This window comes from Chamaea fasciata, unplaced genomic scaffold (assembly GCF_029207755.1).
Source record: "Chamaea fasciata isolate MVZ Bird 193981 ecotype frontalis unplaced genomic scaffold, bChaFas1.0.hap1 SCAF_2, whole genome shotgun sequence".
Taxonomy (NCBI): domain Eukaryota; kingdom Metazoa; phylum Chordata; class Aves; order Passeriformes; family Sylviidae; genus Chamaea; species Chamaea fasciata.
In genome coordinates, this window is record NW_027094087.1 from 90,363,377 (window position 1) to 90,388,590 (window position 25,214).

The following is a 25,214-nucleotide window of genomic DNA, read 5'->3' on the forward strand; positions in this document are numbered from 1 at the left end:
TTGCTCATGAAGCAGAAGAGATGAGCAGAATCATACAGCCTGTCATAGTGACACCACGAAAAGAAATGCCTTTTGCCACTTTATAAGCATAGGCAAGACTAATTACACACAATGTTGTGTCAGTGACAGGAGATCTTAAAAACCAGATAAACAGGAAAAAAAATAATGAGAGCAACTTCAAACAGCTTTGTCTGAGGGGTTATTAACAATTCAAAACTTTGGAATTCTCATCCAAAATTCATGATTGTAGGCCAGACAGCCACAAGAGGTTATGTGTCGCCTTATGCCTGCTCTGAAAATTCCTCAGTCACCACAGGACTGTGACAACAACAGTGCACTGCACAGCCAGCAGACCAAGAACCCACAAGGAACATGGGCCAGTATCAGAGACATCCTGGCAACTGGGCAAATGCCAACTCACTGACAACAGGAGAGCTGCCCTCCACCCTTGGTACCAAAGGCAACCAGAAGTCTTTATCCTGCACAGATCCAGGTATCTTAAAATTGTGAGATACAAATCCCAACATATTTACGTGAGGGAATTCTGTCTCAAGCACTTCTTGTGTTCCTCAGGCAAAGGGACAGCACTGGTATGCACCTTATTTATTTAAAAATATTTATGCCAATTTATATAACGTCCAAGTCACACTTCTTTTATATCCTCAATCAGATTCAGAAATATGGACATCAGTATCTTCCTTGATTGGTCTCTACTTCTGCTCTTTATCTCCTGTGCTCCTTTGGGTCCTCAAATCAGCCTCTCTTCCACTTTCAGCAATTCCTCCTGAACCACAACTGATTGGAAGACAGTAATGCTGGCTATAGTCTATCATAAATGCTGACCTTCTTTCTGCTCCAAAAAGCTTATGCTGTTGCGGGGGAAGCCAAGGGAATGTAGCCAGGGTTAAAAATAACAACTGAAGTGTCCAGGCATCATCATCTGCCAGGGCCTGGACATCTGCTTGTACCACATGCACTTACTGACTTTCCATGGTACCCATCAGCCTTTTTTATGGTAACTTCATAGATTCACAGAATGACTTGGGTTGAAAGGGACCTTAAATATCATCTAGTTCTGACTGCCCAGAACCTCACAAGCTTTATCCCACCAAGGAACTAAAATCAGAGCGACCTTAATGCATGTTTGCAGGTAGAAGAAAAATTAATTTAACAAGTCATTGCTTAACAGATCCTCTTTTAGTGTGTGAAATTAAGTAAAATAAGAGTTTTTAAGGCAGAGTGATAATTTTCTAAATGAAAAACATTGTGTGATTTCTTGAAGTCATGCAGAGCTGCATTTAGAAGGATTGTTTGAAGAAAGAGAACAACTCTGAGGACTCATTTAGACTTAACTACAGATGGCTGAAGTAGGTCACGTTATTCTGGAGGGACAATTAAGGATAAATAGGTCAATAAAGGCAAAAGGGCTCCATGTCAGTTTAAGCTTAAGAAAATCGAGCAACAGAAAGCCTGTGTGACCCTCATTTTAGAACTATTAAGTCCAACTCCATAAAAACAGTTTTACACCTACTCAGAACTGCAAAATTGGAATTACACATATTTCCAGGACACTGCAACAACCACTAATGCTACTGCACAAAGTATTGGAACAACCTTACAGGGAATGCTGCGCAATTTATTTTAGAACTGTGCCATTATACTTAAATAGAGTGTAAAATTCTCTGAATTTAATACTGGACTGATAAAAACCCCTGTGTGATGGTCCAGAATTTTAGTAATTAACTTTCACAATTTTACAGTGCTTAATTTACTTTGTCTTATTAGCAGACTAAATTTACCACCGGATGGTGCGTGTCATACATACTACCCAAATCCTCTAAACCCTAAAGGTGTAAATGGGATTTAAGGGCTGGAAAGGCTTTACCTATACAGGGCTGGGCTTTAAAACAAGTTTAAGGCACTTGCAAGGTGAACATTGAAACAAGTATAAATATTTCTAAACTCAATAAAAATTCAGACTCTAAGTAGCAATTTGGGCTTTGACCTTAATCTTGCGAGGGTATATATCTGACACAAAAGCTTTGGCCTACCACTTAAATTTAAGATACAACGCTCTTACTTCAAACTTAAGACCTTACATTCCCTGTCTGCTTACAGCAACATATGGTATTTACAACTGTTTGGCAGCTGTGCTCTGAGAAAGGAAGGGTACACACAGCGTGACAGATTTTGCTGGAAGTCCTGGGATAGTCTCACTGACAAATTTGAGGGGCTGCCAAGGTAACAGCAGGGTACAGGTTCCATATCTTCAGCCAGGATTGTAATCCAACAAAGAGGAGAGCAGGGAAATTAAGCACAGCTGGCAGAAATAAACTCTGAAGCTAGAAAACTGTTGCTCAGCATGTCAGTATGAACGGTCAGGGCATCTGGTTTTGGCACTTCTTTCCCATTATGTGGTAATGTTCATCCCTGGCACTCCACAAAACAAAAGGGCTTAACTCTTAGCTAGTGGTGGGCTTCCCACTTAGTTTGCAGATGAATGAGCAAACACAGGCAGTCAGCCCCCAACACCAGCTCTTTGCAAGGTCTGCTGGACCCTGACGGACTTACAGGCTCAAAACACAGCGTTACCCAACACTGCCGCCTCTGCTTTCAGAGCACAGTGGTGCATCTGTGCCAGGGACACTGGTCAGGCCCAAGCTGTGTGAGCCCTGCGCTCTCCTGGGTCTCTGGCACTGAGGTTTGCTAGCTCCAGCAACACCCATGCCATGCTGCTGCATGTCCTTCTGGTCCCTACCTAAATCCACCTCACCATGCTTTGCTGTGCCCACACAGATCTGAACCCACTGAAAGGTTTAGCACACACATTTCCCTTTCAGTTTTCCAGCATTAGCCCCAACAAGGGGAATCTGGTGTAGTAAACAAGTAGTGGTCTACCAGAAGCTTACCAAACCCTAACTACTGAGCTTTTGAACTGTTGGACATCAACGCTTCCGGAGGTCATCTCATCCTGTTCCGTCACTTGGACAGGATGGCTCCCTAGTTTCCTACACCAGAGAGTACCAAAAACAACAGGATTTTTTAGAAGGCTACACGGTGTTCAGGCGTTTGTAAACCTTCAGGAATCTCAAAGACAGGGACAGTCTCCCAGCCAGGAAACTGACAGACACCTTTCAAAACAGGAAACTGCTGAATGTGCCAAGTTAACCTGAGTTATGCTCAAGATCATGCAGTAGGACAGAACAGCATTACAAAGAGAAGCTGTACAGGGCTCTGGCAGAATACAAGCAAAAATGACCTATGTATCATGCTTAACCAGCAATATGGGGCTCAAACAGGCCATCAAAAACTGTTCTGAATTTTCTAATCTACACTACTTACTTCTCCTGAAAGGGATTTTGTGTTTAAGACTCAGCTTTACACTTCTAAAAATTAGCTTTCCAATCTCTTGTGACCACAAGGATTTTAGCTTGCTTTCTTTATTCAAAGATGAGCCTATATGAGCAGGAAAGAAAATCATTAAAACTATACCCTTTTGTTCTCATAAATAGCAAATTGTTTTCTAATTGCAGTAGAAACTGCTAATTAACCAGAAGCAAAACCATATGTTGAAAAATACTGTGTAGTTAAGTTGGTTTTTTTAACCACTACAATTATCTATTAATTTCCTTCGGAGTAAGTTCTCATGCTACAGCCCATATTTGGTAAATTCATATTCCAATAATGTGTACACACTTAAGCTAATGAAATGCATTTCAAGAAACAGCTGTGGTGAAGAGAAATTAAATATGAATAACACCTGCATTCAAGGTACACTGCAAATTTTAGAAGTCTATTTACCAGAATCAATAGAAAAACGAAAAATAAAAAAGAACCTCTCAAAACAGAGAACACTGAATGCCCTGAAACGCAATATTCTTCCTTCAGCCTCAGTACATGAGTGATGTAAAAGGTACATTGCACAGCTGCCTCTCCCACTATGCAGTAACAATGATGGTGTTTGGAGGTTGTCAGGCTTTTACTGAGCTATGAAAGAAGACAATCTTGATCTGCAGGGCCTTTTTTCCTACCAAACTCAGCAGTTATCCCCAAAGGACTCACAGAATGAAGGAACAGGAGATGCTCTCTGCAGAAAAAGAATCAGACCAACTACATGGACATTATAAAATCTCAAAACAGCCCAAAAGGATGCAAGACATGGCTGAATCTCCTCTACTCAAAAACAGTTGAATTTAAAGTTGTCACCTCTTATAGACATTTTATCTAGAGATATTACTGTGTTCTACAACTGCTTTGATAAGAACTATTAATTAATGTGGATCAATATTTACATGTTAACTATTTGTACCAATTCAGCACTTCAGTTAAACTACTGTTCCTAGAAAGTACTGCCTAATGTACTGCCATGAATTCTCCTACTTGGGTAGCCTATGTGTCTTTCTAAGTCAATTCTCACCTTTTTAATAAAACTTTATCTTATATTTCAATAATAATAAAAAAATTATTTGCTAAAAGGAAAAAGCTGCTTCAGAAGCATTACACAGATACCTTTACAACATACATTTCAATACCAAAACAGAAGTTACAAAACCATTAACTGCAATCTTCTGCTGTCAATTGTACTCATCCTTCATCCATTATTTTTCCTGACAAAGCAGCGATCTTTCAGTACACATGGTACATGACTGTTGTCACACATTATGGCAACAATCCGTACTGAATAGTTTGACATTACTACAAACCATATGTTAGACATTGTATTTTATCCAGCCATCTACTGAACACGAAGTTACCTTGCAACATTAACAACACCCACCTGAAGAATATGGTTCTGCCCTCTGCTTAATGTTATACAGTTGCACCAAGGTTAACTGAGTATCTTTAAACTGAGATGAGGTATTCCCTTTCCACTGTGCCCTTTCTTAAAGTCCTCATGTATCAGACATTTACACATCTAAGCACATGCTAATAGCTCTACTATTTACACTATTTCACTCCATGATCATCTAAGTTGGTAGCACGCAACTTTTAATAGTTCTATTCCTAAATGCAAAGTATCCCATGAGTTATTTTTTGTTTCATGATTAAAGTTTACTGTGAAAAATACAAGAGAAAGTTCACGCAGAAAAAAACCTGTGTTTAGATAATACAGAACAAGGACACAGTAAGAGGTGACAAGACCATGTTTATCTATAAAATTAGAAGAAATAAAAAGGTAGGTTAAGAAGTTTCAGTTTTTTCCTCTTTCAACAAAGTCCTAAGCTAGCCTTCTTTCACTTGGGAAGAGATCTTGAAAACCTGAAGCCACTGCTAAGATTTATTATACCAGTAAATATACTATCGGGTGAACTTTACTGCAGAGCACAGAAAGATCTTTTCTTATGAGACTCTTAGTAGCTCCTTACTGTCATCCCCATGAAATATAATTTCCCTTAACATGCGACTCCAGGCAGCCGGACAATGAGGTTTGAGTTACCGCTGCCAACCCATTGCTGTGATCTTGTACAGGGCCAAGTAGAACAAGCAGTTTTCTGAGGAACTGGGGTGGTTCCAGATGTGTCTGTGCTCAGCAGTCTGTGCTCTTGGAAAAGTCCATTTCCCCTAAGTCTGTCTGAACAGCCAAAAGACAGTTACAAATCTGATGAACTAAATGACAATAACCTGGGAGAGCAATCCATGCTTAAGAGCTGTGGGCTGCATTTCCATCCATTCTGCAAACCTGTGCTCCTTGAACCTCTTTAACCAACTGACAAACTAAAAACTAACTGCCTCCACTTCCTTTAAAAGCCGCTTCCAAAGCACCTAAACCAGTATTTGAATACTAAGATAGCAGGAAAAATCCTACCTTACACCACCTTTAAGAGCACTAGAAATACCCCAACTGAAGGAGAACTGCAGCACTGCCCCTCTTAGGGTTATAAATGTATCAATATATGTTACACATCAATAGCGAAACAGCTTTCACAAGGGGATGTATGCTGGCATCTGGCTAGTGTCAATTCTGTAACTTTTTTTTTCCTATAAACCTGGACAAGGCCTCACAAACACAATTTTACACAGTAAGCTTCTGACACTGCTAGTGAAGATATCAGCCAGGAATGTCATAAGCCCTTTGAGATTCTATCAATTCTCAGACCTAAAAAGTGGCACGTTTATTAGCATCTTAACAACAGCATTATTTTTACAAGATTTGAAATTGAGCTGTCATCACTTTAAACCTAGAGAACTGTTATATTCACAATAGTATCTTACTCTTAACATCTAGACAGCTGGGCTATCTCCTTTGTTTACAGAGAACACTCCTCTCTTTCTAAATACTTATGAATTAAAGAAACAAGAAAATCCTAGAAGAACAGCCAGACTTAAGGAATGACTGCTTCTGACTCAATACTCACAGAGTAATTGTTTTCAGGTAGGAGCAACTGACAGAAAAACCTCCAGAAAATCTGCTCCTATTAAAGTGGTGTGCTGGGATGCACTCAGTGTTCTCCCACTGTACCAGATGCTGTTTGTTCTGATCAGAATTTCTCACAGGAACCCCACTCTGTGCAGAAGTTCAGTGGGCCACCATGAAGTACACCACCAAGGACTTTCAAAAGGAGAAGCAGATGTGGATTTAGAATTATTTGCAGAAACAGTACCCAAGATACGATCAAGGGATGCTTAGCACCATGCAGTTTAACCACCATGAGGATAAACAAAGAAAATGCATAAGATGACTTTGGGCTTCAGAGTTTAATTCCCTGACACACTAGGGATTAAGAAGTACAACCAGGAGGCCTGGTTACATCAAGTACAACTTGATAAGGGTGCACTCCATCTTGTATTCCAGATCCTTACCAAGGACATCAGACAGCACGGATACATACAGTTCCCTGAGGAAGTCTGTCTCCAGATAAATAATCAGCCAATAAACATTTCTCTTTGAGCCAAATAATCCAAGCACTTTCTTACCCACCCAGCAGCCCACCTGCAAAAATGTAACAACTCAAAGTGAATAGAAGAGTGCTGGGGGAGACTGAGTTGAAAGAACTGCTCAGGGTGAGGCAAAACACCTGCACAGCTTTGCCTCATTGGTACATCCACTATTGTCATCACAGAAATAGGGTGGTCAAGCACAATTACTGTTGTTTAATTCACGCTGGCTATTCCCCATCACCTCCTTCTTTTATATGTCCAAAAGTGTGTTTTAAGAGGACTCACTCCATAATTTTTTCACAGATCAAAGTGAGGTTACCTCTATTCTCAAAACCTTTCAAGGATTATAGAGAGCAACCTTACTATGGTCAGTGTCCTCACCACTCTCAAAGCAACTCATCTTATTCCAAACACTAGACTTGGGTCAAGATTTCTCAAGAGATGCTTGATTTTGTCCTCAGCCATTGTTTGTCATTCAACTCCTTAAACTCTCTCTCTGAACACGTAGGCCTGGGAGACACTGTCAGAGATGACTGAAGTGAAGAACTCAAGTGTTTCAGCCTCATCTGAAGAAGTAGTTTTGGCTGCTACTAATTTGTCCAGCCCATTCAGCACAGGTCTACATTTTCATTGTTTATTCCTGTACTGCTAAAGCACTGGAAGTTTTTTCGAGTGGTCCTTGATATCCCTTTTTTCTTGTCCCTCAGCTCCAGGTGTGCTTTGACTTTTCTGACGCCATCTCTTACACGTTTGGACAATGTATCTACACTCTTCCTTTGTAGCCTGTCCCTGCTTTCCCTTCCCTTACGCTGCCTTTGTATCTCAGCTCAGTCACAAGTTCGCTTTTAGACAGTGGGGTCAGTCTCCTATCACGTTCCAGGACTTTCCATTCTTGTACTTGGAGAATGCTGTCCTTCAAAACTTGGCAGCCTTCCACAGCAGATTTACTCTTCAGAGCTGCCTTTGTCTCCCACCTAACATTTCCCTGAATAAGCCCAAAATTTGCTCTCTTGAAGTCTAGGGTACGTACTTTATTCTGCTATTTGCCTTCCTCACCTGCATCAGGATTTTGAGCCCACTATTTCATTCCTTAAGAGACTGTCACCAAAATCACGATGTTTATTGAGCAGCCCATTGGTAACGCTACTGTGCCCCCTAAGAGAGCCAGAATTATTCCTTGGGCCTGCTTCGCACCCTCAGGCAAAGCTCTGGAAGTCTGCAGACACTGCACATTCACCTAAGCCAGGGAAACAGCCCAAGTGGTGAGGATAAACCTCTGTTTGTAGATACAGAGTGCTCCCTCACTGAGTAATGTCCTGAGCAGCACCCAGGAATTAGCATGTTCTTCCAAAATTATATGTGTGCTCAATTAAAACATTGAATATTGCATTCTAAGACAAGTGAAGACACAAGAGGATGATGTCCATCATGGAACCTATATCGATACATACCAGGAAATAATTTTCTGATGAAATATAAATAGCAGTACATAATTTATCTAACAGCTACCTTAGACAGCTGTCACTAACCAACATTTAGTGACACTACACCATAAGCTCAATTTTCCTTTTCTTTAAGTAAACACCAAGCCTGACTTTTACACCACATGTAAGGCATCAAATGTGAAAAGTCTCTTAGCAGATAAAAGGTTATTTTCTTCTATACAGGTGCTCACCTTGGAATGCTTGTCAGGTAGGTCAGGACATTTTGAAACTCTTTTTCAGGAATCTCACTGAAAGCTGGATAGTCTGGAAAGGTGATAACAGGGCAGCCATCTCCCCCTCTTCCACCTAAAAAAGAGGCAGCAAATGTGTTTACATGCAAGTCTCTTTACCTAGACTGAAATTTCCCAGTAATAAACACAAACTGCATTTTTTTTCTCTCTTCTTCTTGCTCTCTCTCTCTTTTTTTTCTTTTTTCTTTTTTTCTTTCCCCGCGGCTCATGTGTGGACAGTTTATTCTGAACAGTCCCTCTCTTCTTCAGTGCTTAGGAAGTTTTATAGAAAGGAATTTGTTACACCCCATCCACCGCCTTGTATTTTTTCTGGACAAACGCCTTGGCTCCTGTGAGCAGTTCTGACACCAGATGGCAGTGCATCTTTCTTTTGACAAACATCAACTGCATGTAAGTAAGAAGCAATTGGGAGAAAGAAATCAACTAATTTAGAAACAAAGAAGTTAATTCAGAATTAAGTAGGCGAATCTCCATCTCGCACTGAACTCAACCCTCTTACCAGTCGGAACTCATTCATGCAACACCCCCCTACCCTGCTGAGTTGGCTGCTTTGTTTCCAGGTTGGTGAAACAGAAGAGGCAGAACATTAAAAGAAATGGGCGTAGGTGTTTCAAGTGAGATTTCCCATTCCCAGACTACTTACAGAAGGTAAAACAGAGCTGAACACCTACACTACAGCAGAGCTGCTGATGAGCTGGATACCATGACATTTGCACCACTGGATACAGTTCACAGACACAATGCTTCTTCATGCACTTCACACGCATTCTTACATGCAAAACGTAATGATTTCTTTTTAAAGGCATTACTAGTGTTTCTAGTCTAAGTCTTTAGCAAGTATATTTTCATAAAGAAAGGTAGAACAAGGGGCTTGCTGAGCCCTAGCAACTGCATGAAGTTAACTGTTCTGGGGTGGCAGGAACACACTGCTGGGAAGTTATCTTTGCTTCATAGTTCAACAGGAGAGGAAAAACAACAAAAAAATTACTGTTATAAAATAACAAGGGTATTTTTTCCAGCCTTCAAATCCAGTAACTGTGAAGAAACCGGCTTAAAACTGTGTTAACAACACCAATTATGACAGCAACAGTGATTTGTGAAGATTACTACCCACTTCCAGACCCTTTGAGTCTGACCTCACAGGAAAAAGAAAGAGAAATATTTGACCTCAGATTCATTTGATTAAAAAAATCACAACCTCCCTCCAAACCACATGTAATTAGAAGAGCTCAAATAGTATCTTTATGTTAATTTGTGGTGAATCTGATTTCCATTTACCAGCTTACAGACAGCATGGTGCTGTCACTGTGAAGCTCTTGGAATCAAAATACATTAAAAAAATAAAGTGCTCTGGATGTATTTAAACAACAACAAAATGCAACTGTTATGCAAATATCACAAGATTGCAAACACGACCTTTATGACACATCTAAACATGGCAACACTGAGTCAAGGGAGCTAATTTTAGCTATACAAATATTCACAGCACAAATATAAGTTAAAACCTGTTTTGATTCTATTGGTTTCTGTTCTACGCAAGTTCTCACAACTAAAGCATTTTCCTCTCCTGTTAAAAGCATGGTAATGATTATTTCTGTTGCTTATGAGGTGTTCTGCTCTCTCTAGAGTAACTATTTTTAGGCACAATCATACATTATTTGTGGTATCTTCATTGGTTGTTTTGTTATACTTAATTTCTATAAATAGGACATATGAAACAAAAGAAGAACAACAATAGCTTTGCAGGACATACCCTAAAAGCAGAAGTCTGGACTAGGATTTTCAGGAAGTTCCCAGACCACTACTGATTGTCAAGGGCAAATAGAGCCATCCTGCCTGGTCACTGCCTTTTAATTTTTAGTTTCTAGCACAGTCATCTATGGTTAATCTTGGGTGGACATGACCCTGCCCTGACCTGAGCTCTTAGAATATTGTTCTTCACTGATTATCTTTTTCTTCGGTGTTTCCCTGTGGGGCCACTTGAGCACACATATACCTTCAAATGCTCCTCAGCTGCTTTTCCTCATCAGAACCCTGCTGCTCAAAAGAGTTTAGGGCAGAGTGACCTGAAATGCTACACATAAGAAGTTCTGTAAATTCCAGCGCCGACAATACTGACTTAGAGAAGCTGCTCTCCATGTTGCAACTTTATGGGCTGGACTCAATGATCTTGAAGGTCTCTTCCAGCCTAGTAATTCTGTGAATAAATACATGGCCATCAAGGCAAGACAGGTCACTCTAGCCAAAACAGCTGCTGCTTTAAAAGGCTCATTTGTCAGAGATATTTACAAAAAGGGTACGGGAAATAAAGCAAAATAAAAATCCTACATATTAATTATGTTTATATTAAATAATAGAAAAAATAGTGAGTTCATATTTTAAAGTGTCCTTTATTTCTTAATGAATCTAATGCAGCAAGAAATTATTTTTTCCTTTATTCAGAATCATTCTTTTCTTCCTCATTTTTCTCCATCTCTGCAAAAGCAGCATGACACAGTTCATAAAATTAGCTGTGGAAAATGTGATTTTCCCCTCTTCACCCAGAAGTAAATCAAGCCAGAGAACTTAGGGGGAGGAGATAAAAAGTTTAGGAAGCTAAGAGGGGTTTTATTGTTGATTTTGGTTGTAGTGAGAGGGAAAGAATTCAAGCGAAAAGTACTGAACAATTTCAGTTCTCTTATCCTTTGTGAAACACCAGTTTAGGGCAAAAAATTCAAATATCTTATTAAAACTAATTAATATAATCATCCTCCAGCACCTCAGAATTATATACACCTGATTACAAAAAAAAAAAAAAAAGACACAGATGAATTTGTGCTACAACTCATGCAAATAATTCAACACAATAAATACAGAGTAATTTTTAAAATGAGTTACTGCAATTTTAATTGCCATACAAAAATTAGTAATTTAACAGCAATATTTTAATAAATTCAGGTTGGTTGAACAGTGACTACATCTAACTACCTCAGTCCTAACCACTGGAAAATCACCTCTTTCACATTCCCCTCTAGCTCAGAGTCCTGAAATTCCAGCTACAGCTGTTGAAGAGCCTTAACTGATTTCCTGGACAAGTTCTGTCCACAGAGGCACACACAAGCCTGCTCTCCTATTTCTAGCCTTACATTGGGATGTGCTACACTACTGGAATTTAATAGTTTTATGTGTTTTTAAGATAATCAAGTACCTGAGAGCATTAGGAGCATTTTCTCAATCTAATCTTAGCCTTAAAAAAACCCCAAAAAACCAAAACCATAAAATTCTGAAAGTATAACAAATCCCCTTATTTTTGTTTAAAAATTATGAGCACTGTTCTGACTATGAAAATGTCAGATTGAATGGATCTAGGGAAAGATGCCTTCACTCATGGCAGGGCACGGATAGCCTCGATGATCTTTAAAGGTTCCTGCCAACCCAATCCCTTCTTTAATTCTATGAAAATGCTGAAATACATTCAGTATCATTTTTCTATGAAGAATTAAACAAATGCCACTTGAGTGTCAGCTTTAGTTTTTAGTTTATTGCAAAGAGCAGAAGAGAATGCACCAGTCCTTAAGTGGGTGCAATCAGTCTGCAGACATATTACCTGAACAATCCCCAAGAATTCCTTGATGCTTGTCTAGTAACATGCAGCTGTGAGAAATGCTCTGCAACTGAGAGGATTATTACTTTCCAAGCTATAAATGGAAGCACCACAGAAGTAAAGAGGACTGAAGCTTATTTCAGCAATTAAATAAAATAAAAACACCACACCACTTTAAATTAAGGAGATCTGCTTCCACCCTACTTTTGTGAGCATTCATTAATGGAAAACTTTGTTATTAACTGACATACATGACTTTGGCAGTCTATTGACATGAAATTTCTTTAACAGATTTAGTGTCAAATAAAAAAATTGCCTCCATAAAATGGAAAGTTTTCAGTGGAAAAACCTCGACAATTCTAGCAAAACTCTGTTAGGTGGAGCTCTTCTAAATAGATCTGTGAGCCTTGGTCTAAGGTCAGTTTTTACAACAGTAACAGCCCTGTGTTTTGGAGAAACACACATTTTGAAAACATTGAATTGTACTAGCTCCACAGGTTAAGCAGCAAAATAACTTAACTGTGCTTAGAAAATAACACTTCATGTTCCTAACTTTTGAACACAAATAACACCAGCAATATCACCAATTACTAAAATGTGCACCCAGAGCATCATGGTCTTGTGGATGAAAACAGTAGAAAAAATAACCATGGGAAACTAGCTGTGCTATTGTGAGATGGGATTGGTGAAGTTTCCCTTAAGTTCCAGTGATGTAGCATTTATTCTTTTATATTCTACATCTAACTTTTCCCATCAGAGTTGCTATGTCTTCTGCATTTGCTTTATTTTTCATTAAGCAGGTTGGGTGATAGAGAAGTGCTAACCCAAGGAAATTGCACAGCACTTTCAGAATTTCTCATCAAGAGGCATGTTAGTAACTTAGTATCCAAAAACAACCTCAAATGAGACATCATTAGTAACCTTTTTAATTTAGAAAAGCATTGACAGGGAAAATTACAAAACTTGTGTGTTGTGCATCTGCTAAAAAGCACACACACAAGTGTACAGGTACACACAAACACAGAGAAAAGGGTAATTCCCCACAACCCTGTAAAGGACATGCTAGTTGTTTGGGGTTTTGCATGGACAGCAGAGTTTGACAGCAGCAGAGAAATTTCTTAGACTTACTTCCAGGAAGGATGAGTAAGAGATTATTTTTTATGTTTCCCTAACTAGTCTGCTCCTGTTTGCATTAAAAAAAAAAAAAAGGTATTCTCAAAAGTATTCTGACCACCCCCACAAAAAGGAAGTAAGTAGCTAGATATAATTAGATGACAGAGCAAAGAGTCTTCTGGCCTGATTTTGTAATGCAAATGAAATAGTACTTGGACTATAAGAAAAAATATGATCTCTATGTTAATCAATGTGCACACACAAGGTCCAAGAGCATCATCCTTGTTGAATGGCTCAGATCTACAACTTTAGTTCAAAAGATACTGTTTAAAAACTGCAGTCCTGTCAAAAGTGCAGTCCTCATGTGACTGAGAGAAGGGCTTACTTCAGATTTTTTTTTTACTGTTGTAGTGGCTCAGCTATTATGCTTGTGCATTTCTGATAAGGAGCTTCTCCTTTCTGCTTGCATAATATACTTAACTGGAGAATTCAGTATTTGAAATTATATGTAGACTTCAATGAGGGAGTGGGTAAAATCTTCACTGCATATCCTTTGCAAAGAAAAACAGATTCAAGTGGAATTTATTAAAATGTTCTTTCCTTGAAATGAGAAGTTTTGCTTGCGTAACTTCTCAAGCTGTGTTTTGCCCAGGCTAATCAGCAGCAAATATACTGGCTTAAAAATTGGATTGCAATACATAAATTTGCATCTGAATGTATTTGAACTGGAAATCTCTTAGCTAAGGATTCACTTTTTCCCTTTATCTTTTTCTTTACTACATTTTTGCTTTGATTTAAAAAAAATCTCTAAGACAGTAGGTTAAGCACAGTAAATAAAAAACAGTAGTTAAGTTTACACCTGTGCAAGGCAAAGACTGCTAAGCCATACCTCTTCCACTGTCCATACACAACATAGATATGGTCTGTATTATACCAGGAACAAAAATCAGGCTGATATTTTTAGCTAACTGTTGCAATATATATGGTACAGGATCCACTCAGAAATTCTCAAATCTAATTTTACAGACTCAGCAGCCAGAGCTACTTCAATGGGAACAGTTTGGTCAGTGAGGAGTGGTCAGGTCATTTCCACGGAGGAAAGCAAGACCACATCCAAGAAAATAAACTTCCACAAAGCAAGATGCTTACTATTTACAGTGATAAAGTATAACCATGTTTGTGTATATTTATAAATCAAAGGTATAAGCATTTTGAAAGGTAGTACCAATGTTAAATTTTTCAATGGCAGGAAAAACAACTAGGAATCAATAGACAAAAATGCAAATAGCACGAACTCTTATTTGTGTTTCCTTTAATGGAAACACTTTGAAGTTGTTCAATGCATAAACAGGCATTCAAAGGAAAGGGAGTTAAATAACTGGTTCAGAATTCATGGTGGCCAAGAGTCTCATTTGCACATCATATAGCTTGAAGTATTTAAGATGCATATCAACATACACAGGTGTCTGTATGCTCTCCTCCATCTCCATTTATTTTAACACACCACACTGTGATGGCAGACAGACACAAGGCTGGATGGGTATGAAAGTCACACAGCAATCATGGAAAGAGACGACGTTTATGAAAGAAAATATAAAACATGAATGAAAGACTGTGAGGAATACATAAGGAATACATTTTCCAGAGGCTTTTAAACGGACCTTACACTGTCCTTCATGGGATAAAAAACGAAAACAAACAAGAAAAGAGGACCCTTTTAAATGTGGAAGCAAAAGTGGTTGCACTAATAGCAACTGAAGAAAGAAAAGGTAAAAGAGGTGAAACACTGAACCTTGTAGACACAACACTTAGCATAGCCTAGCAACAACAAAAGTAAGTATTTTAGCCCAGATAAGGACCTTGTTCCACATAAAGAAAAAACTCCAAGGCAAAAAGTAAACAACTGTGCCTGAGGTAAAATATTAACTTCGGGGTTTATAAACTTTCTCTGTGAATGACTAATAACAAGCCTCCTCCACAGCTTGCCCCACCATTGGATTTAAGCCGAACACCACTGCATACTCTCTGCTGGCAAGACCCAGTCTGCAGGAGTAGTGAGCACCTTGATTTCATTGCACTTCGATATATTTACCGACAAACTGAAGCATTAGTGGAAGTTTTCACTTAATTTTGTTTCATTTCAAGTCTAATTTGGATGTTCCTGCGGCATTTCCATTACAATCCAGCACAATGAGTGTCACAAGTAAGAAGTGACCCCGATTTAGACCAAAACAGAGAAAGCAGGCCAGGGAGGGCTACAGCCTTTAGGCACAGAAGCAGACTGGGTTTCATTCCCTATTCAAGCAAGTGTCCCATGAGACCCAGATACATCCTATTAAAGAAACTAAAGCAATTCTCAAGTACACGTTGACTTGCTGTTAAAAAGCCAACAACTAAAATCAGAAATGCATCTAAGACATTCAGCAATACCTGCAAATATGCTATTTTACCAAAGGCGTTAGTAATCGATGGACTTTCATTTTAATGAGTTTTATGCCATGTAGTTGGATTCTATTTTTAAGGCAACTTAGTAATAAGCAAAAAAAGTCCCATTCACACACACTGGGAACGTCTCAAGTGGCCTTAGAGTAAAGCCCCTCTTAGCTCAACAGTAACAACAAATAAATTGTACATAAATCAAGTATCAAAACATTGGCTCTGCTCTTTCATTCACAGAACCTGTAAAATCACTATTTGGTACAACACAGAGAATTAACCATCAACATCCTGCAGGAGAACATGAGGATAAAAGAACCTGAATTCCAAAATGAAATGAAAATGCCTAATACTCAAGTTTCCCAAGAATAATAAAATACAACAGTCTAGTCACAGTAATTCAGCTGACGTATTTCTTGAGGCAAATAAAATTCTAATTGACGTGAGTGTGAATAGATAGAAGAAAATAGAAGGGGGCATGGCTGCTCTTACTAAGCTCCACTGCCAGGTGGATTTATTGAGTGCTGAAGACACTTGTGGACTTGTGAACTCAGCAACTCCTCTATCACAGTCACCAGTTTTCCCCCTCACTTCAGAGGGGCAAAATAAAAATCCTACTTATAGTTTCATAGATAGGCTGATTCTTGCATAACACTCTTATGAGACATTTTCTGCCCATGGATAAGATTGAGCGTGGAAAGTCAAAAAAATAAATTTCCAGAGAGGAATTGTAGCTTAAACACTATAATCTCAAATGAAGCATGAACAGCCAATTTCATTTAAAGAAAAAAAAAATCTTATTTTCCAAGTGCTACCACAACCCCACAGAAAACAGAGTTGCTACTGCAGACCTACAGTTTAGCTTGTGTAGCAGAAATAAATCATAATTAATAGTTAATTATGAGTACAAAAAGATTCAGTGAGCTCTTGCAAAGTAAAGCATGACATTTTTTCATTCCCTTGCGTCTCTGGATCCAATGCAGGATGGGATTCAGAAAAGAGGGAACAGAGTCCAGCTGTAGCTCAGAGAGGTAAATTTCCTTCATGCTGAAGGAGGCAGGGCAGCTCTGCAAAGCCACTGATGCTCTCCCTTTTTGTATATTGGAGGGAGGGCAGGACAGAGCCATAACTCCAGCAGGTTCACTGCTGCACACCTGCAAGCGCTGTTACAGGCAGAAGACAGGAGAACAAACTCAGCAGCTTATCAGACACCTTCTTCCACTCAGCCTGATCTGTGAGCAAAGGCACCATCTCCCTTTGCCCACTGTCAGCCAGCTGTGCGCTCAGGGTGGCAATGGACCAGGCTCAGGAGCCAACACGTGCATGGCACAAACACCAGCCCCCCTCACACACACACCTGGCACAGGTGACCCGGGGGCAGAGACCCTGTGCTGTGTGAAAGTGGCTGGGCTGCTTTTGGAGACAGTCTTACACCCAAAAGCTGGTACCTTTGCAGAAGGCAGTCAGTGATACCAAGTCAAAAATCCCGTCCAGAGCTCAATGCTAACTTGTCTGAGTCCAGCACTGACACTGTGGGGGAACATGGTGCTTGCTCCACCACTACGGTCAGGACCAAGGTGTCACCCTGGGCTTCAGTATCAAACATGACAGCAGAGCCCTGGCAGCTGGGACTGTGAGCTGAAGACTGCAAGATATAGCAACCACCAGAGCATCTATGCCGTAATCTCCAGTTAACTGGAAAATTACCTGTAATTTAAAAATTTCTATTATACTTTAAAAAAATCTTTTAATAAATCCTTAAATAACAAGTAATGGTAGCCTGCATTTTGAGTTACTCATCAATTTCTCATATAAGAGTCCTCAGAGACTGTGGAAGGACAATAAGTTGAACCCTGCATCTAAGCAACTTGTATAGGAGGGAACACCATAGTCTTACCTGACAGATAAGCAAATTGTTTCTTTAATTGGTCCTGAATATCTGCAGCATAGAGGGGAATGATATCCTGATGCATGATTTCATCTGTGAAGAGAAAAAAAAATTGCATTGCAAAGTCATTTTATGCAAAATTTCACTGTGCACATTTAAAAAAATAATCCCTGAAACACAAAAGCTCAGAAAACTGTCTAACTTCCAAAAAATACCTGAAAATCTTTGGAGTCTTTCAAGCATTTGCCAAGGGCAAACTTTTCTTTGAATAGCACACTAATAAAAGGAATTTACATTTACTGACATTTAGAAGCAGTACAGAACTGTCACTGAACAAAACACTGCAGAACAAATATTCCTCAGGAATGATGTTAAGCAGTGGGATTTTTACATATTAAATTCAATTTTTATTAAAGTCTTCTCAATCAAACAAAACCAAGAAACCTATGATTCTCTAGCCTGTCATTGAGAATCAAATAACCCAAGAAAACTGCATTAAATAAGATAGGTGAAACTGGCTTGAAAGTACATCCTCCCCTTGAAAACACACACAGACACACACACTCACTTGACCTCCACACTGAAAAGCAATGCTTAAGCTTTTAACTCAGCCCTTCCAGTTCAGCCTAACAACAACCACGCTGCTTTCCCGACCCTCGGTTTTCTGTGCCAGTGGTGCAGCAGAGGCATTTCCCACATTATGTTTCCAGAGGTCAAGCAGAAACCTGAGTTTCCCTGATTGTGACGACTGCGTGACAGAGTTGCTTCATTCATAAGCTATGATCTCATTTTTTACAAGGAAACAGAAGTTTTACTCTTTTGCAATTCCTAAAAAAAAATTATTCCACATATTAGCCTCATTGAAAAGTATAGAAGAGATAACATAGCTTCTTCTTTATTTGGTTATGAACATTTCTTTTAATCTGAATCATTGCACTGAAATTGAAGTTTTGGGTTTTAATGTACATTGAAATGCCATTAAGATAGGTTTTGACACTCAGAGCTGTGAATGTGCACAGAAAAAGTAAAAAAACCTAAAATTGATGGAAGGATAGTGTCACCTGCACTGAAGTACAAGCTGAAGTAGAGCACTGGTCCTTAAGGACTTGCTGTCACTGAGGTCTTTCAAATGCTAGATCGTGAGCAGACAGACACTTCTGTGAGCAGTTGTCACATATGTAAAATTCTGAGAACTGCAATTATTTGAGAATGGCAAAAAAGCCACTTTCAGTTACTTCTTCCAGATAAGCAAGAACTTATATAGTGAAACAGAACTTCTCTGTTCTCTGTTGTCCCATCGGGCAGAGGAAGACCCATGACCACTTTCAAGGTCACACACTGATCAGAGCTATTTTCCTGCATCCGGTGAACTGCTGCCTGATCAGAAGACCTCTGCATACCATGCTGTCAAATCCACAAGTGGATACTTTTAACTGTCTAGTCATATTTCACCCAGACCTTCAGTTATGTCACCATTTCAATGTTTTCAACAGAACACTGAACACAGATGTTTCAAAACTCCAATCTCAGATGGCCAAGTAATTTTCAGAAGAGGAATACCCCACTTCCCCAAAGGAAAAAGGATTTAGAGTTTATTTTTGCTGTCTGTGCCTTATGATACAAGGAGTCCTCCTGTAGCAGTGTTTAAAAAACTACACAGCCCTAATTCTGCAAACCAAATACTTCCAGGTGGTTCCATTAACCTGAATATAAACTCTTACAGGATTAATGCCAAATTTTTGGTGGGAGATGGGAAAAGGGAAAATAGTATCATCAGTCTATAAAATACCATCCTTCCTAAAGTCACAGGCAGACATAATTTTCATTACTGCATAGCACTGCACCCTCAGCACGTAGTAAAATAGTTGAAATTTGCATACGTAAGTAAATACATGACACACTACACTGATGGAGGCAGGACATTCCCAAGGAAGAGAAACTCTTTATGTATCATTACATAAGGATCACTATTTCCCCATATTGTCCTGTGATCAATCCCACAGCATTTTGGACATGTGAATACCCAAGTCTAGGTTTGATTGCTCCAGTGTTCCCTCTGATAGAAGCAGCAGCTTTTGCCACCCGCACAGGTCAGCCCCACAACACTGGTCAAATACTGCTTCACTGAAAAGACAGTCTCTTCCTTCCCCAGGTTTTAAACTCAGTCTTAACTCAAATATAAGAGCCCATTTGTTTGCAACTGGAGGAGCAGCACAATGTGTCCACTGACAGACACCACACTGCTCATCCTGCTGCACTACCCTCCACCAAAGCCATCCCATCATCCTCTTGCTGACTGAGTTTCAAGACATACTTCTAAAAGCCAAGTATGCACCAAGATCAGAGCTGACTTTCAATAATTTGAAACAACCAAGATAAAAAATAGCAGCATAAAAAAAGTGCAAGGAAGTGCAACTCTTGAAAATGCCAAACAGGTCACATCCAGCAGCTCAACAGGATACACTTGAACCCAGTATTACCACCCATGGATTTAGCCAGAAATCCTTCTTCAATATGTTTTCCTTCAGACTGCAATTGTAAAGACTCATTGCTCTGCATCATTTTCTTGACATCTAGCATCCCTCCGGAAAAGAGAGTTTATCAGAGTTTGTCCAGGGTTCAATCTGATTTCACTTCAAGGTTGTCCATCATTACTTCAATATGGTATTTCTTTGAAAGGATAAGGCAACAAAAGGCACACATGCTAAACAGACTGTGAGAGCACACACTCCTTACTCTTATGGTCTTTGGGGAAAATATTTTCTAGGAAATATTCTTTAAATAGGGAACCTGCCATCTGCTACATTCTTTAGGGACCATTTCCATTTTGGTAAAGCTAAGTAAGTGCACATTGAAATACAGAATTACTGAAAATCTGCTCACTGTTTTGTAAGGAATTTTTTATAGGATCAAATTTCACTTGTACTTGAATAGATTAAGATTCACACAGCCCATTATTTTCCCTGTTCTACCTTTTCTGCTTTACACAGTATTTTCAATGCAGAGACCTAAGAGTCTGTCTGTTTTACCATACCCAAAATTCACTGCTGAAAAAAGTTGCTCATATCAAAACATGCTTGAATATCCTGTCTTTCCTGTGGAGCTCACTTAAGAAGCTTAAAAGAAAGTTCCTGGGAATTACAGTGCACCTGGTATTGCAGGTGATAATAAACAGTAAAATAAGGTTCTCTAAAGTTAGTACCGGTTTCTTATTACTAATTTTAAACCCCAACACGTAAAATAGCTGGGACCCTTTTTCTAAGCTGACAACTGGAGGTTCTTTAAAAAAAACCCCACATTATCTAGTATTCAAATTATGAGTGTAAGAGAGGGCAGAAGTGTCATCTTACTAACATAAAGGAATCACTTAAATATATGGATCTTACTACAAAAAAAGCCTTTCTCACTAAAAATATGAACCACAATCTTGCAGATGTATCATCTTCTAGTTCAATTTAAATCTTGCTTTGATAGTCCTGTCTCAATGATAAAGGATGATGGCTTAGAGGGACCTGACCCCATCCCATCAGAAGCACCTGACTGCATTTCAGATGAAGCAGGATGACATATTTAAGCACGAGGGCACAAAGATAACTTGTGCTTGAATTACCTGGTGCCAGCAAGCCCTGAACAACTTGGGATCTGAGAAAACAATCAATGTCACTGCAGGCAAGAATTTCCCTTATTGATAAAAAGCTCCTCTTTCTTTTCTGATCAAACTAAAACTCATCATCATTTGTAGTTTGTCTGACATGCTGAAGCAAATCCATTTTCACAGAAGACATTTGAGTGGACTCTGAACTGGCTGCACCCACATTCTACACAAGGAAGTATCCCAGTATGACTTGTGAGCCTCCTGTAACCAGTTTAATAAATTTCCAGCAAGCCAGCTGGAATTATACCACCCTTTGAGTAGTTCTGCAGGAAATTCTATGGCCATTACTTTATACCGACTTGAAAGCCAATCCATCTGTATACATCCGGACACAGTTACGCCTTTCACCACAGATCCCAGTAGCACATCAGAAATCAAATGACAAATAATTTTTCTTCCTCCTCTTTCTTGCTGAGTCTGCAAAACATTCATGAAAATTTGTCTACAGCTTCTCTACGAATGTCATGCCTTAAATTGAAGAAATATTGTAGTTTCCTTAACCAGTTTTGCTTTGCTTCTCCTCTGGAACAGCTTACCCACCCAAAGAGTTGGATGCCTTTTATGAAGGGGGTCTTAATTTGAAAAATCTCTTCAATAAACCAGTCTTCCCATCTGGTAATTATAAATGCAAGATAATGACTTTCAGAGCAGTCCCTTCATCTTTCTCAGCCCCAAGGCAAATCTTTCATTTTCTCATTCTGCCCTCTTCATCTTCACCCCACAACCACCACTACTAACAGTCAGCTCCTTTGTGAAGCCCCCCAAGCAGGGAAAAACCAGAGCAGCAGAGCTGCTGCACAAAAACCACCTAAAACTAACGAGCTGCTAGAGATGCCAAGTGAGCTTTCCAGCTTTAAAACCGAATTTTAAAAACCACTGCTGATTAGTGACAATGCCTGCAAGCTCAGTGCACGGTATGCTCAGGCACAACAGCTGCAAATGAGGCTCCTCAGGTCCTCGTGCTATTTGTAGCCACACCAGGCTGATGACAGGAATTTGTGCAACTGCTCATAAACTAAGATTTCAAATCTCATCAGTTCAAAATACCTTTAGGAAGAGTTCATTTCAATTTCATTTGACTACGCCATCATTAAAATGACGGACCAGGAAAAGTGAGTGAATAAATTCAGAAATTTTTCACGCAAAACAGAGTTGTCTGTTAAACTGTTGCTGGGAAGGAAATTATCACCAGGGCAAAACAGTGCTTTTGCAACTTGTTTGTTTCTGGTGAGCTAAAATACCCTAAGCAAGCAGAAAATGCAGGTTCTTTGCCTCTACCAGCATCCCGGTTGCTGGCACAGAGATATAAAACAACTTAGCGCTCTGAACAGCTTCATATGGCATTGAGTGCCCAATAAACATTTTGAATTATATAGTTACATAAGAATTTTACTTGTAAGGGCTTTACAGACTACAGCTAAGCTCTATCTCCCATTTCCTCTCCTAGTTAGAAAAGACTATTTCCTCTCAAAAGCCCTGGTACATAAAGCAGATCTTTGACATACCTTTTCTTTTAAGAGATTCATGCTTTATACAAGTTCTGCTTCCCCAGCATTACTAACATCAGTAAATTTTCTAAGACTGTGTGGCCTGTTGTCACACACAATATGCAGAGAACAGCATTACTATATACCCAGTGCTCCAGCTGGCTAGGATGGAATCTCACGCATCTTCAGTGTTAAGTAAAGACCTAGTCGAGTCAAGACTTGGAAGTGGTACTGCCAAAGAAAATCTAAAATCTTAGGAACAATATTCCCTGTATTATAAGCTCAGGCACAGTGGATGCGTGGTGCTTTAAATGTCTAGTGCATCAGAAAACCTGGCAGATCCTTCACAAAATCCAGAAATTATATTTCTGCAGCACCACTCGTATTTCCTAAGTGTTGGTAATATGTAAATTATTTCACTGAAATGAAACGAGATAATTCTGCCTTGTTGATCATACCTGAAGACCATCACAACTACTTGCAAGACACACAAATTAATCCCCAAAGGCTACAACTCCAGAATTTAAATATGAGAGGCAGAAACTTGTCATGGGTCAAAGAACAAAAAGTAAACCCCAACATCTTTGTACAGAAACCTACTGGACCCCCTACTTTACTCAGGTAATTTCTGTTTTCTGCAATCACATGTTTCTTCTTTGAGATCATGGGGGATTTGGCACAAGGCTACCTACAAAACTATGAGAATGATGGTTTGGTTTCAGCTAGGGAGATTAAACACTGATCCTTCTTTTAATAAAAGAAGTTTCCAGGTATACAGCAAATGCAATGCTGTTGGCTTGGCCCAAAATGACAGGAGGTGTAACAGTTCGCATTTTCTTGAGTTGAATTATTAAATACCTGCTCAAAAGCATACTTTGAGACCCAACCAAGATTTTGGTTTCTTCCAGACTCTAGTATTATTGGATTTGACTGCTTGTTACACGTACACGTCAAAGTAAGTTCTTCTCTTTCTTCTTCCATCTTTCATTTTGTAAAAAAGCAACAAAATTCATTGTCTTATTTTGCCAAAATAACAACCCCTCAAAGCACAAACATGAGAGGAAATACAGTCCCTCCCATTCATGTATAACAGGTGCATTCACAGGATACTGAGTGCTAAATACTACAGCTTCTTCCTCCTCTGCTTCATCAGTCACACCTACTTGACACAGTGCTCTGTAGTCCGCAGCTCATCAGGGATCACCTCTAAGTTTGGATGTGGCTTACAAGAGAGACTAAACACTAGCTAACCTGTAACCAGAAGAAAAGAGTGTAATAATTAGAAAGTCAATCTAGGGATCAAACCCAAAATCTAGTATTTCTTTGTTCTTGGAGAAAATCCCAAGTAAGACGAAAGGTGAGAGGGGTGTGCATTGCAATTTTGCAAGACATCTTGAAGTGTTACCTGTCATCGCATCTAATCTGTTTTACCACACTTTTGCTGCATACACGCTCAAGTGCACCCAGACTTGTTTTGGTGAGAAAGACACACTCTTTGTGCTATTTCAAGTCGTAATAATTACTCTCTTTCCAAACTGAGAACTAAGGGGAACTTAGAACCATGCCACACGGTCATATTATAGCCTAAATTTGTATTAAGCACAAAATGGGCTTAGAGATAAAGCAGCAACAGTGCCAGGTGTACCAACTACCCAAATGTATAATTAACCTCATGCGTATGACATGCTCTGCAACAACAATGTTGCTCTCCTCTTTCCAGGATGTCCTGAAGGAATCCAAGCCTGCTGGTAAAGCCTTTTCTGTTCTTGCAGGATAGTTTCAGACTGCTAGGAACCACACTTAAATATTGCCAAAACTGCAGCATTGTTAACTCCCTAATACTGCAAATCATGCTGAGTATACAGAATAAAAATACTTCTAAAGCATTAGATGTACTTAGTCATCTACAAGCAGCAGATTTTACAAAAAGAGAAGATTTTTTTTTTTTATGGAGAAATAGTAGATAAAGACTGAGCAGAAGAGAATGTTCCCTTAGCCAGGACTCAAGTGATAAGAAGGGAAGTGACCCAGATGTGTTTCACTCAGTACTTTAGCAATCAAGCCTCAACAGAATAACAAGAACATTAGATTTTGCCAACTGCATTTTAGTGAGATTTAATGCTCTGAGAAAATTATTACAGGAATTTTGCTTTCTAAATACTAAAGCTTTGCCAAGAAGCGGAAGTCTTCCAAACAGAGAAAATGGAAAAATCAACTCTAAACAGAAGAGCCACATGCAAGCTAAAGGACTCACATCTTCAGTGAGCCTTGAAAACTAATAATGCAACCACTCAGCTTAAACACATACACTGAAGTGGACATGTTTCAGAGAACTAAACCAAAGATTTGTCTCCACTGAAACCACCTGCTTTCAACTCTTCCTCTTCAAAAAAATATGTATCTCAAAGCAGAGCCCAAAGCTTTAACTGAAAAGTCAA

The 25,214-nt window shown here is 39.2% G+C and overlaps 1 protein-coding gene across 6 annotated transcripts in view; it reads right to left on the minus strand.

Annotated features, from left to right (window-relative positions):
- The window catches only part of MCF2L (MCF.2 cell line derived transforming sequence like), a 127,179-nt gene that overhangs the window by 48,682 nt on the left and 53,283 nt on the right, over positions 1-25,214 (minus strand). For all 6 annotated transcript variants that reach the window (XM_066176744.1, XM_066176743.1, XM_066176745.1 and 3 more), the window contains 2 exons: positions 17,644-17,727; positions 8,555-8,669 (listed from right to left, as the gene is read on the minus strand). In XM_066176744.1, coding sequence (XP_066032841.1) covers positions 8,555-8,669; positions 17,644-17,727 — 199 coding nt within the window. The remainder of the gene's footprint in view (positions 1-8,554; positions 8,670-17,643; positions 17,728-25,214) is intronic.